General features: G+C 37.1%; 2 protein-coding genes across 2 annotated transcripts; both read left to right on the top strand.

The window, feature by feature from the left end:
* Window positions 1–2,005: 2,005 nt before the first annotated feature.
* Window positions 2,006–8,674, top strand: LOC113317889 (beta-adaptin-like protein A). Its single transcript, XM_026566010.1, has 11 exons — window positions 2,006–2,187; window positions 2,266–2,782; window positions 3,814–3,938; window positions 4,137–4,335; window positions 4,872–5,100; window positions 5,235–5,401; window positions 5,494–5,703; window positions 6,021–6,131; window positions 6,257–6,433; window positions 6,922–7,353; window positions 7,945–8,674. Exons 1-11 carry the CDS (start codon window positions 2,135–2,137, stop codon window positions 8,236–8,238), a joined length of 2,514 nt encoding a protein of 837 aa, XP_026421795.1. The 5' UTR covers window positions 2,006–2,134; the 3' UTR covers window positions 8,239–8,674.
* A 5,108-nt stretch (window positions 8,675–13,782) lies between these two features.
* Window positions 13,783–14,646, top strand: LOC113315928 (probable LRR receptor-like serine/threonine-protein kinase At3g47570). Its single transcript, XM_026564172.1, has 2 exons — window positions 13,783–13,869; window positions 14,047–14,646. The coding sequence occupies exons 1-2, from the start codon at window positions 13,783–13,785 to the stop codon at window positions 14,644–14,646; spliced, it is 687 nt and encodes a 228-aa protein (XP_026419957.1).
* The last annotated feature ends 380 nt before the right edge of the window (window positions 14,647–15,026 follow it).

Below are 15,026 nucleotides of genomic sequence, written 5' to 3' on the forward strand. Positions count from 1 at the left end.
CCTGTTATGCATAACCTTAACAGTTTAGCAATTTTTGTAACAAACCCCTGAAATTAAAATTAAAACAAGTTCAATTTCATCCAAAAATTGGAGTAAAACTTCACAATTTCAAAAAAAATATAAAACTCAAACCCTAGATACTAACTAGTTACAAACAATTTCAATAATTAATGATTCAATATCATTCTACCAATATTAGGAAAGAAATAACTCTTGTCTCTTTATCGAATTCGAAATCAAACCCTAGGAAATTAGAAAAACACTAAACACCAATCAATTTTTTCCAAAGTGGAAGTAACATGAGGAAACATTTGAGGTATTTGGGTACTAGTGAATGATAATAATAGAATGTATAAATGAAAAATCCCTTACCTAAAGAAATCGGTGATTAACACTTGCATTCACCACCCGCTTTAACTGTTTCTCTCAGATCTCCTTTTCTATCTATTCTCACTCTATAAACGTAACCAACGATTGAATTATGGAAAGTGGACATTTGGGCTTAGGTAGTGGGCTAAATTAGTTTGAATTGGTGGACTAATTTAATAGACTAGGAGGACTAAACTATAAAATTTATTTTCTAAGGGGTAATTTGCTAATATAGTAAGGTTTTATACGAAAAAGGGAGGGCTACATCCAGGGTTGGACCCCCTTTGGCTCCGCCACTAACTAGTCTTCACGAAGAACTGTAAGGAATTTTCTAAAGAGAATTGATGTTCTGCTAGAAGATTTACAAGAATAACTTCTAAAAAGATCAATTAGGATTCTGCTAGGACTTTTACAAGTGCTTGAACACGACTAAAGCAGGGAAATTTTGTAGGTATACTTTGTCTTTATTACATCTAGTCTGAAGTCTGATGGGGCAAGGTGGCATTAGTCTTCACGAAGGATTGTGGATCAACTCTCCTAAGCATGTAAAGAACGCCAGCAGGGGAATCAAGTGCTTAGGGTGTGAGATCCAAGATACATAGGGGAATAACTGCAACTGAATAACTTGGAGAATACATTCGGTCTCGACTACATTCCAGTCAGAAGTCTGATAGTGGGCTAGTGTCTGTAGTGGTTTAAGTGTATTCAATCTGGACGAGGTCCCATGGTTTTTCTGTTACATTGCAGTTTTTCTCGCAAATAAACTTTCTAATGTCTTATGTTATTTCATTTCTGCATTAAATTGTCTATCTTTATAATTGAAATATTACACTAATCAACCATGAAGGTTTCTCTTGTCAGTATAGATCTAACACGACTTGTTCTTATTGAATTTTGATCTTGAAATATATATCATACATGAATTTTACTTCATTTAATTTAGATCTTGAAGTTTCAAAATCTTACTAGGTTGTTCTTGTATCTATAATCTTAAATAAGAAACTTGCCAAGACAAGTTCTTGTGATATTAAGGTCCGAACGTATTGATTGCACAAGGTTTGTTCATATGGGTTCACAAACGAAAAAAATTGGTGATATACTAAATACTCTCCCCTTTGCAAACGTATTTTTGTATAGGTTATACAAAACCCATTATTTAATATGCAATGTCAGTACGAGTTATGGAGTATCATATTTTGGTCTTATATATAACAAAAATAAGTTCATCTGTAGCAATCATTCTTTTTTTTCCGACACAACTTTAATAGAAACAAAGGAACCAACTGCATCACTCCGCCTATAAGGTATTGGATTCCACATGAAAAGTAATTTTTCGAGTTAGTTAAACTGGAAAGTTAAAAGTTAGTTTGACAACTAAATTTGAGAATGATTTCTGGAAGAAAAAATGTATCTTTTTCGTGGAACAATTGCTTTTCTGCTTTTCACTTGTAAAAGCTACTTCAGCAGTTCAGCTTCTGGTTGCCACGCCGCTAATGAGATTGTAGGCGGTCTTTCCTACCATATGACCCCTTATTGAAAATCAGTGTCCCCATAGTAGCCATCTTTGATTCCAGTCACTAATTTACGCCATAGGCATACGATTACATGGTTGTTGAGAGAATCACCAATGGGCTGAGTCGGACGACCATTGTAAAGCTCGCAGTCAGCCAGGTCTCAGAAGTTAGAAGTCTCAGTCTCTCCTTCAGACACTTCTGTTGATGATCGAAATCCCTAATTGATCAAATTTTGAATCCCTAATCAAACAATGGCTCCTCCACCACAAGCATCGAAATCTCAATCTCCATCTCAACCTTCTGGGTAAGTTCAAACAAAATTCTCAAATTCCCTAATTTGACTCCAACAAAAGCCCTAATTGACTCGTTTTTCTCTTTGCAGGAAAGGAGAAGTATCAGATTTGAAGCTACAGTTACGACAACTAGCTGGAAGTAGAGCACCAGGAACAGACGATTCAAAAAGAGAGTTATTCAAGAAAGTGATATCATACATGACAGTGGGAATAGATGTATCATCATTGTTCAGCGAAATGGTTATGTGTTCAGCAACACATGATATAGTGTTAAAGAAAATGTGTTATTTATATGTTGGTAATTATGCTAAAGGGAATCCAGATCTAGCATTATTAACTATTAATTTCTTACAGAAAGATTGTAGAGATGAAGATCCAATGATCAGAGGATTAGCATTGAGGAGTTTGTGTTCATTGAGAGTTACGAATTTGGTTGAGTATTTAGTTGGTCCGTTAGGTTTAGGTTTGAAAGATGGGAATCCTTATGTTAGAACTGTTGCTGCTGTTGGTGTTTTGAAATTATATCATATTTCACCATCTACTTGTATCGATGCTGATTTTCCGTCTACGTTGAAGATGTTGCTGCTTAATGATTCTGATTCTCAGGTATCCATTCATCAGTTCATTCTTAGACTTTTTTTTTTTTTAATCTTTTTCTTTCTAAGTTATCTTTTTTGATCAGTTATTGTGGTTTGTAAGTAATGATGATTCGTTGAATTTGAAGCAAAATGCTCGAATGCTAGTGCAATTGGTGCTCTATGGTGCCCTATTCATGTGCAATCGTTAACCCCAATGGGACTTGCTCATCCAACAATGGATATGGCATCCACATGGGATGCATGCACCAATAATGTTGATTAGAGTGGGAAGAAAAACTATAAACTTGTTGATGGAAAACAATAGTACTGGATTAGGATAGCCCAATGGGGATTAGGGATGGTAAGGAGATATAAACTTGGTGGTTGAGAATAGTAACCGATAGTAATAACAGATTCTATTGTATTTGCATGTGGCAAACTAGGATTTATCTGATTCAAATGATATTAGGGATGTCAATGGGCTAGTAAATTGGGTGAACTATTGGAGAGGTTGAAGAAAGTAGGTTTTACAAGGCTGAGGTAGCAAAACACTATGGGCATTCAGTTTTAAGTTTCTTGTTTGGTTTGCTTTGGTTTGAACATAGACTCTTTAGCACTCGTATTACTTTCAACCTGTATAGAGTTTCTCTACTTTTTTTGTCTTTTTTTTGGGTATACGAACCAATTTTATTCAAAAGCCAAAAGGTTACAAAAAAGTGAAGACAGACAGACCTGACAACACAGACCAAAAGGTTACGTTAGTTTTCCACTTGTCTGTTTGTGAAATGAGAAAATGTAGCTCATGTAAATGTTAAGGTCAAATGTATACTGATCTTTCAGTGCAGTTTTAGCTGGGCTGCTTTAACCAATCGGTTTACTTATTCAATTCCTCATGATAGCCATAATCCTCTCGTAATGAACTAGTTACACTTTTGTTTGAAAGAGAGTACGTTTGCCATCATATCTATTTCTGTTGAAATTAGCCTTACGTGTTTTAGTTTTCAAATATACATGTAGGATGCCTATTAATTTGGTTGTTTTGGTGTGATGTTTTGCCAGGTAGTAGCAAATAGTTTATCTGCTTTACAAGAGATTTGGAGCTTGGAAGCAAGTAACTCTGAAGAAGCTTCTAGGGAGAGAGAAGGTTTGCTTAGCAAGCCTGTAGTATATTACCTCTTGAACCGGTTCGTTCTTTACATTCACTGGTTCAATTACATAGCTTTAGTATGTTCTTCTCAAGAAATAGTTCTGTCATGCTAGTTATGCTTCTGTACAATATGTCAACTCCGTATTAATCATATGAATCAAAATGAAGCATCATATGCAGCAACTTCTTAAAAGGGTTATGCTTTAATCAGCCTTTTTCTCCCTTGGTTTTGCAGGATCAGAGAATTCAGTGAATGGGCACAGTGTCTTGTACTTGACTTGGTCTCCAAATATGTACCCACAGATAGCAATGAGATATTCGATATTTTGAATCTCCTCGAGGATAGACTTCAACATGCAAATGGTGCTGTTGTCTTAGCAACTACTAAGCTATTCCTGCACTTGACCCTGTCTATGGCGGATGTTCACCAACAGGTGCTTATGACAATATTCTCTTTTCTTTTTCTATTTCATTTATTGTTGAATAAGTATCTTGTAGAAAACATACTATAACTTTCAAATATGGGATCTACGAAAAGTAGCTTCATATCAAGAGGAATCTTTCTGTACCAATACAGATTCAATTGGGGTTCTCCGTACTAAATGAGGAGCATCTTCACAAGTGAGATGAGCATCTTATGCTCCCTCATTTATCCTTAAGTAAACAAACATGTGTACCAGAAACAGAAGGCTAAAAAAGTTTAAACAGTAAATCTACAGTAAACAAAATGTGTCAGCCTTTGGACGCGAAAAAGAATGGAGGCATAAAAGCCATCAGTTGTTGCGAAACTTAATATAATTATTAGAGTACAATGAGAGTACTGCTAGTTGTGCTTTTTTTTTTGAACACCTGTTATGGCGTTAGTTCAGTCGATTTTGACTGACTGGCTGAAGCTGGTGGTCTTGTTCCCATGATAGCAACCAATTCTCTTGTTACTTTCTGAATTTAATTGCATTTCTTTGAAGTGCAGGTGTATGAACGTATTAAAGCACCTCTGCTCACTCTAGTGAGCTCTGGAAGTCCAGAACAATCTTATGCTGTATTGAGCCACTTACATCTTTTGGTTATGCGAGCACCAATTCTTTTTTCTTCGGACTACAAGCATTTCTATTGCCAGTACAATGAGCCATCTTATGTTAAGAAGTTGAAGCTCGATATGCTGACTGCAGTGGCAAACGAGAGTAACACATATGACATTGGTAACTAAGCCATCTTTTTGGCATATCTTTATTTCTTTCGTTTCGTCTCTTAGATGAGTCCTTCTCTCATCAAGCTATGCTCACAGTCGATAGATTTTCATATACTGTTGCATGACTTTATTGAGTCATTTCAGTGACGGAGTTATGTGAATATGTTGCAAATGTTGACGTGCCCATTGCAAGAGAGTCAGTGCGAGCTGTTGGGAAAATAGCACTACAGCAGTATGATGTTAATGCTATTGTTGACAGACTTCTTCAGTTTCTTGAGATGGAAAAGGACTATGTGACTGCTGAAACTCTGGTACATTTATTTTTTATGAATACAGTTGTAAATATCCATTATACAATACAACTCAACTGTTGTTAGCAGATCTGATGCTGTTGCAATTGCAGGTGCTTGTGAAAGATCTCTTACGAAAATATCCTCAATGGAGTCAGGACTGTATAGCAGTTGTTGGGAATATCAGCAGCAAGAATGTCCAAGAACCCAAGGCCAAGGCTTCTCTTATATGGATGCTGGGAGAGTATTCTCACGACATGCTTGATGCTCCCTACGTTCTGGAAACCCTTATTGAAGATTGGGACGAAGAACATTCTCCAGAGGTGAAATCATCTTCTTCTTCAAGTTATCCTTGTAGTATGCCCCTTATAACTTCTTTTGTCTCCATGTCGTTCTGATCTTGGAGAAGTTCAGTAGTTGGAGAGGCCTATGTAAACCAAGACAGCCTACTGGTATCCAATGGTCATGCACATAATTTACGTCCACATTTTCCCTCTCAACCTTCTAATAACTTTATAATCTGAATAGGAAGTCATGGGAAAGAAACTCAGAACCATGAGATTAGTCTGTTTTGATAAGACTCGCTCTTCTTATCGTTCTTATACATTTGATTACATATCAATCTGTCATATTTTTACAGGTCCGACTGCACCTTCTTACTGCAGTTCTTAAATGTTTCTTTAGAAGGCCACCCGAGACACAGAAAACTCTGGGAGCTGCATTGGCTGCAGGACTTGCTGATTCTCACCAGGTAAATGTTGATCTGCATTAATGTTTTCAAAGCAGAAAAACATGTTAAGAGTTCTAGTTGATGTACTTCTACGGTGTATTAACTACTTTGCACGAGTGTTCTATTAAGCAGTTGTGTGTTTGCAGGATGTTCATGATAGAGCTTTATTCTACTACAGACTTTTGCAAAACAATGTATCTGTAGCAGAACGTGTGGTTAACCCTCCAAAGCAAGCGGTTTCTGTCTTTGCTGATACTCAGAACAGTGAAGTCAAAGATCGCATATTTGACGAATTCAATAGCCTGTCTGTTGTCTACCAGAAGGTACCATGATTCTGTTCCCAATAAGCATTTTTGTAAATAAGTGTCTTGCTAGAAAATCTATAAGGTCTTTTAGATTATGCAGAAGTGAGGCGCATGTATAATCATAAACCTGAGAATACAAATTACCATGTTTGTAGAGCAGATTGCTCTTTTACCTAATGGTTCTCAGAAGCAATACAGAAACCGAAGTACTTCATGTGCTCTCTAGGTTCCCCACTAAATTAGAAAGGCATTCAAAAGCTAACAGATCCACTGCACTGTTAACTAAATACACTTTTAATATGCATCAACCTTCACATTGTTTGTCTTTGGAGACGATTTGTTCTTACTTATTTATATGGGGATTCATCAGTTTTGAAATGATTCTTTCTACTGGGTTGTCTAGATTTTTTGTTATTTGGTGTGTATTTAAAGTCTGAAGTCATATCTAAATACTCACAGAATTAGAATCTTAGCTTCTGTGAACTGACATATTTTTTTTTTTGCAGCCTTCCTATATGTTTACTGATAAAGAGCATAGGGGGCCGTTTGAGTTTTCGGAAGATCCTGGAAGTTTGTCAGTGGGAGCAGAATCTGTAGATAATGTATTGCCGGCACACCGAGTTGAAGCTAGTGACAATGATCTTCTACTAAGTACTTCAGAAAAGGAAGAAAGTAAAGGTCTTATCAGTAATGGTTCTGCATACAATACTTCTTCATATGATGCTTCTTCTGTAGCTCAGGCCACTTCACAACTGACAATATCGAACTCCAGCGGTCCACAGCCTTCCTTCGCGATTGATGATCTTCTTGGTTTAGGTCCAGCAATTGCACCTGCACCTATACCTGCACCTCCTTCATTGAATCTTAATGCAAGGGCAGTTCTTGAACCAAGCTCATTCCAGAGGAAATGGGCACAGCTACCAGTATCTTTGACTCAGGTTTACTACACATTTCCTTATGTTTTGGCTTTATGTAGTTCGTTTCTTCAATGGATTGATATAATCTTCTTGCCTGTAATGTATCACTCTTCAACTTATATTTCCGAAGTTATGTTCTGTTCTTATCCCTGCTTCTCAGTGCTCCTGTGTTAGAGACACATCTCGATCCATTAGTGTTTGTAGGTCCAATGTTTCGATGCTGAGGTTTTGCAAAGTTTGTTTCTTGTTCTATTCTTTACCTGACAAGCAAGGCCTTAGTTTTTACTGAGAGAAACTTATGGTTGAACAGTTTGAAACTGGGTCCATGACAGGGGTTTCCAAAAACTCGTTTAATTCTGAACCAAGTTCTTGTGTTTCCAAAAACAGTTTGAAACACCCTAGCTTATCGAAAGTGTCTAGTTCTTTCCTGAACGAAGGTTCAGTTAATCCATTTCATGAATGAGTAAAATTCTCGCTCCTCATACTGTTGCCTTTGAGATCCATCCTTAGTTTGAAACATTTGGCAAGAATTGTATTTCTTTTTCGCTGGACTGTTGAATGTCATTTAAACATCTTTCATATATTCTTCTTACAATTAATTTTTGCCTGCAGGAAATCTCTATGAACCCCCAAGGAATTGCAGCACTGACATCTCCACAAGTACTCCTCAGACACATGCAAGCACATTCAGTTCATTGCATTGCCTCAGGTGGCCAAGCTCCAAACTTCAAGTTTTTCTTTTATGCTCAAAAAGCAGAGGAGGCGACTACATTTTTTCTGGTGGAGTGCGTCATTAATACATCAACATCGAAGGCACAGATGAAGTTGAAAGCCGATGATCAAAGTCTCTCTGAAGCATTCTCAACTTTGTTCCAATCGGCTCTGTCCAAATTCGGCATGTCCTGATAATGTTTGGGTTTCTGTTATTTTTACTCCAGTGTGATTAGGTGGCTTTCTCTTCCTGACTTGTTCATAGAGAGAACGGAGGCAGTTATGATCCTCGAAGGCAAAGCTCCATTACCAGTCCTACCAGCAAGAAAACCAAGATCTGGCAGTATCTGCCTTGCCAACTGAAGTAATATTTGCAAGATGATGGAGTTGGAAATGGTGGGGTTGAGATTGGTTGTCCTTGTGATCGCTCATGGTTAACTACACTCAGCAGTTTATCTTAAGACCGCTTCTTGGTTTCAAATTTGTATTTTGTAGTATATGTTTCTTGACATACTGTAGTATTATGAAGAGAAGACCATGATAAATGACTGGAAGTGTACTCGTCCTTTCATCTTCAGAATTTTTGACAATAAAATTTGAAGTATCACGGCAGTTGATCTGATATTCCTAATCCTTCTTCTTTTGTCTACTGTCTTATATTTTTCTTACTCAATAAGAGCTACAATCCATCTATCCTCATAGTGGTTATTGTCAGCAGCTACGAGCTTCATATAGATATGAAAGAAGTCCCAACTCCCAAGTCTATGACACGATGAATACTGCTGCTTTTCAACTTTATAACATGCTTTCTGAAATGTCCCGCTTACTGTTTGAGGAAATGTTGAGAATGATGTTCTACATGTGGGGAGTCTTACATGGGGGCATTGGTAGAACTGGCAAAATCAGTCTTGATTGTTCTAGACTTGCACAGGGAGATTATTACATGGGATTGTAGTCATGATGTGATAACTTATACTAGTTCTTTGATTAATGGATTTTGCAATAATGGCCAGTAACCGTATTTTTTGGAGACCGTGGTTTTTTTTGGGGACCATGGTTTTATTTTGGGTAAAGAAATTAGAAGTAAATCTAGGTCACTCCATATCTAGATATTTATATTAATACCTAAATTACCCTCCTGATTAATTTTGGGTGATGATTAGTTAGTGTTAATAATAGTTAGTGTAATGATTAGTGAGATGATTAAGTTAAAGATAATTAGTGAGATTAAAAAAATCAGATGGTTTTTTTTTTAAGAAGTAGAATTATTGAGAGAGTAAAGTTAGAGAAGATGAAGAAGGAAAACATGAAAAACGATGGATTTTACCAACCACAACCGGAGGAAGGGTATTTGGGGTACCCAGGTAACTTAGATAATGTTGGTTGAATTGCTCCAAACTTTCAAAAAAAATGAAAATTTTTATGTAGATTTGGGCCAGTTCGGTTACCATATGTCAAGAACATGTAACCGAACACACCTGAAAGTGTAGTTCGGTTACGTTTTTCAAACCCGCAGGTTACCGAACTCGCTCGTTAATGGAGGTTTTGGTCATACAGTGTAATGTTCAGTTACCTAGGATAAAATGGTAGGTAACCGAACTTTGAACTTAACAATTTATTTGGGTACATCTTGTGTGTTCGGTTAGTTCGCAGACTTCAATGCAACCAAGTTCCCAACCGAACTGCAGGTTAAAAGTAACCTAGTGTTAAAAGTTCGGTTGGTTCGCAAACTTCAACATATCTTGCGAATCAACCGAACTAGGCTTATATATGCATATATGCAATTAGGCAAACGTTCGGTTACTACGAAATTTATTTCCTGGCGAATTAGGTAGAGTTCGGTTACGAAGTTTCAAAGGTAGAGTTCGGTTACAAAGAAAACTTAACATTTTTGCGAACGAACCGAACTTGTGGACTTCTCATTATTTTCGTAAACTAAAGTTCGGTGATATCCTTATTCTGTGAAGGAACCGAACTTATGGACTTGTGTTGTTCTAATACAAGGAGTTCAGTTAAAAATATTTTTTTGCGAATCAACCGAACTCTGAGTTCGGTTAAGAAAAAATTAATTCGTGATAACCGAATTTTTCTCTGAAAAAAAAACCCTCTATTAAACCTCTCTGCAATTTCCATTTTCAACTCATTTTAATGATTACTTCTCATTTATTTAACCAAAAACGAATGACAAGTAATGTGTTTGTGAGAATATCTTTGTTAATGTTTTAAATTAAGCTATATATATATATATATATAGTGTTGGTGGTGGTGGTAATCGGCGGTGGTGGGCGGCGGTGGTTGGTGGTGGTGGTAATCGGAGGTGGTGGTGGTGGTAATCGGCGATGGTGGGAGGTGGTGGTGGGAGGAGGTGGTGGTTATATATATATAGGTGGTTATTGGGTTGGTTTTAAATTAAATTAGGTTAAAGGTAGGTTAGTCATTTCAATGTTTTATAACTATAGGGAAGGTGGCCTAATAAAACCATTGTCCCCTCAAAAAAACCATGGTCCCTAAAAAATCGTTTTTTTGGAATCACCGAGTTAGGAAATCCCCGGGATTCCTAAAATATTCACCACACCACACATATATATATATACTAGGTATCGCCGGGGCTCAACCTTTTCCGATTTTTTGTTGTTGTTGTTTGGTCGGCTCAATACTCTCCCACAAAATTTTAGTCATTAACAAAACCGATTAGATTAGAACTGTCAAACATCGAGCCTATAAGTTAGTTGGGGCCTGCAAGCCTAGTGTTTTGTTGGTCGAACCGAATTAGCCGGGGCTTACAGTCCCGGCCGTGGCCCCTTAAGCATGCCATAGTATTTTGTTGGTCAAATTAGCCGAGCTTACCGTGTACTTTTAAATATGCCTAAGTTTTTTGTTGGACGTTTCAAATTAGCCGGGACTTTCAGCCGCGGCTGTGGCCTCTGAAGTATGCATTAGTAATTTGTTGGTCAGATCAAATTAGTCGGTGGCCTCTATATATCTTAGTGTTTTGTTGGTGGAAACAAATTAATTGGGACCTGTTAAAGGCAGATTGGAAGGATATTAATAAACTTGCTTAATTTCTCCAATTGAGGCTTACCTCATACTATTCTTGACGCATTCTGTTCAATTTATACAAAATTCAAATCATGAAAATAATTTTTTTGATAATTAAAGAACTGAAAAAATTTCAAAGTCTTTTACCACACAGTGAAGCTGTTGTTTTGCAGGAGTATCTTCTGCTACATGGTTGCTAAACTCTGGTTCCAGAGCCGCAGAAAAAGAATGAATAACACAGGGAGTATCTCAACAAATCAGAAAATATCCTAAAAGCACAAAAAACACAAAAATTAAAAAGCACAGAAAACAAAATTGAGAAAGTAAAAACGGTCCCAATATTTAGTTAGTTCGAGAGTCTACTACTCACGGATAATTACTTCCAAGCTTGGCTTATATAAATTCATGGTCGTGGCAAAAAATACAAACCTTGGAAACTACATTCTATAATTGTACAACATATACTGGGATTTGAGACTCGGTGTTTGGACTACCATGTTACTTACTTTGTCTTGATAATTGCCGTGGAATCGTACTTTCTTGTAATGGAGAATAAATTTGTTGCCTTTTACATAATTTTCACAAAAGAAAAAAAAAAGTTCATGTCGTGATTAGAGGGAATATACCCATGGATGTGATCCTATCAAGTAGTCTAGTCTGTAAATGCACTGGTTAATTTTCGGGAATCTTTCTGTTGATGTCCAGACTCTAATATCATCAAATATATTATAATCGTCGGTTGTCTCCATGCACTGATTAGATCGTGGACTATTTATCTTTGATTATCTATACCCACTTTAAACTTGAAGGTCACATGCTAAAATTACTTCGTATTCCCGATGTAATACAATCAGCTTTTCACAACTAACTCACCAACTCTGAAGAGTCTAGACTGAAATAACTGGCATATTATATATCTTCTTTGATTTAACCTTCATCAACATATCTATGATTCTTGATTCTAAGAGAAGTAAATATATGGTTTAACTGATGCCACTGTTAGGGGAAGGACTGTAACCTTCATCATCAACATCGTCAATGGAAATTATTGTGCTAGTATCTGCATGCATAGTTCATCAAGGATATCATGCCGTTTTTTGTTCTTTGTTTACCAATGTTAGAATATATCTACAGTCTACACCATTTGGGATCGTAACTGCATCACTATGTCATTCCCGATATATAACAATCTCACCACCTACTTCATGGCTTAGATTGGCCATCTAACAACTGCAATCAAGGGAAACAGTCACTACCTTGTCATTACACATTCTCACGGATCTCTGAATTATATACTTTGGCGGGTAAACATGTGTTAATAATAGGTGGTTCATAGTTTACCATTATGGACCACAAACAGCAAGTAAAATGTACACAAACCAACAGCCAACGAAAGATTTGAATTTAAATTAGCAAATCTTATCAGCAAAATATTAATAGCTGACTCTTATATTCAGCTGAAATCAATGAGGAATGAGTGTGCAATAAGTTATTGTACAAAACGCTTACCTGCACTTGTTCAATCTTTACCAGCTGCAATGGCTTAAACAGCAATAGACCATTATTGAGCATTGCCACCCGTTTGATTATTCAATACCATAATAGAAGCACTATATGTCTATATGGCCAAGCAGAATAAACAATGATGTCCAGGGTTCTTAAAGGCAACAGTAAAAACCATTAGTAGTCTACCTAGTGAACTCCCAGCGACTCCCATGTTTTCCCAAGGTTGTTGTCCAAAATAATACCTTAAGTTGCACAATGTCCTGCAAAACCTTAAGTTTGATAGCTTGGCAAAAATAATATCTTCAGCTTTGCAATACAAAAAAAAAGTGCCGATAAGAACGATCCATAGCAAGAATAGATTCACAAAATTAAAATACACAATCCAGACACTACAATTTATATTAATCAAATACCTGCAACCCGTCGAAAATTAAGATAGTAAATTAGTAATCACTCAAAGAAGCAGAAGTACAACCAAAAATTTATCACCTGAAATCATAGAAGCAAACCCAATATTTAGGGCTGAACAACAAAAGAACAACCACGTAAGAATACTTTTTGGATTAAGGTGTTGATGGCTGCAAAATCGAAACAAACTGGGTTATGAGATTAGAGCAGAGTCATAAACTGAATTCACAAAATCAAGCTGCACCTGAAATCTAGTGTAAAACCTGGAGAATACAGAAGTAGAGACAATCGCAAAAAACCCAAAAACTAATTAGGTTTTACTCTTCCAAACTAAAATCTGGGCGATTAAAATTAAACGGATTAAATTTTGCAATATATATTAAAGATCTCGGTTTACTTGTAGGAGATAAATCTCAGAAAGGAAGAAGATAACCTTGCCATTAACCAGGGATGCATAAGATAAGAGGGTGAGGGACAAATTGAAATAAAAAACAAGCCTGCTAAGGTTAGAGTTCTAAGAGAGAAAGCTAAAAAATTAAATCAAATCCAGTATTTCTCGATTGGGAATGTGTTTTAAAGATCTGTTTTTCAGAATAGCTAGGAAGCGCAGCCATTGAACTGTAAATCAATCTTAATTAACACCAAAGGTAGCAATGGAAAGGTATTTTTAGTCAACAGAAAATCGGAAAACCTTTGGAATTAGGAAAATGGTCGTGTCCTTTGATTGTTCGTAGTTAGGAAACCGTGATATAGACGGAAACATGATGAATGTACCATACACAATTAATGTCGGCATTAGGAAACCATGTTATTAAAGGTATCGTGATAAAATCAGGAAACTCAAGAGATCCGACTAGGGCTGCACATGGTCGGGTATGGTCGGGTATGAGCTAAAACCAACCTCGCATCCATAGGCTGCGGGTTTTTATTTTTATAACCAACCCCACACCCACAAACAGCGGGCGGGTGTTAATACCCGCCCGCTGCGGGTTGGGCGGGTATGGGTTTAAGTGGGTTTAACCCGCTTTTTTTCAACAAAGCCAATAACAGTCAACAGAAGTCAATAACAGAGGTGTATTAGCAGTAAATCAGGAAACAGCAACTGTGGTTGCAGTGAAAGTACTAGATCTTCAAAGACGAGAATCTTTCAAAAACTTCACGGCTGAATTCAAAACATTAAGTTCCATCCAGCATCCCAGTCTCGTGAAGATATTGACATCTTGTTCTAGCGTCGATTTTAATGGAAATGAATTCAAAGCTCTAGTCTTTGAGTTCATGCCAAATGGGAGTCTCGAGAACCGGTTGCACCCAGTTACATTTGACGATCGACTTCAAAGTTTGACAAGGAGATCATTGAGTTTCGAAGAGAGACTGAATGTAGCCATAGATGTTGCATATGCATTAGATTATCTCCATCACCACAAGCAAACGCCAATAGTCCATTGTAATCTAAAGCCAAGCAACATTTTGTTTGATAATGATATGAATGGTCATGTCGGCGATTTTGGATTAGCTAAGTTTCTAGGTGAAGTCACTACCAATGTAGAATCGGAAGATCACAACATTGGTACTTCAGTCAGGATAAATGGCTCGATTGGGTACGCTGCTCCAGGTACGAAAGTTTTTTCGATTCCCAATAACTTTGCATAATTTGTAGCAATCAAAAAATATCAAAACGTATGTTACATTATATCTTGCGGGTTTTTCGGGCGGGTATGGGTGGGTATGAGCTAAAACCAACCTCGCACCCACGGACAACGGGTATTTTTTTTTCATAACCAACCCCGCACCCACAACGGACGGGTATGGACTAAAAACCCACGGGTTTAGCGGGTACGGGTGGGTATGGGTATCGTGGGCGGGTCTTGTGCAGCCCTAGATCCGACACTCGAAAATATCCCTCGTCCAACTCTCGATTCGTACCGTGGGATGACGAAATCGATGATCGGATTTATCAGTCTACACAAGCACAATTTTTTTTATAATATAGTAGTTAGGAAACCGTGATATGGACGAAAACATGCTGAATG

This window comes from Papaver somniferum, chromosome 10 (genome assembly GCF_003573695.1).
Source record: "Papaver somniferum cultivar HN1 chromosome 10, ASM357369v1, whole genome shotgun sequence".
NCBI lineage: Eukaryota > Viridiplantae > Streptophyta > Magnoliopsida > Ranunculales > Papaveraceae > Papaver > Papaver somniferum.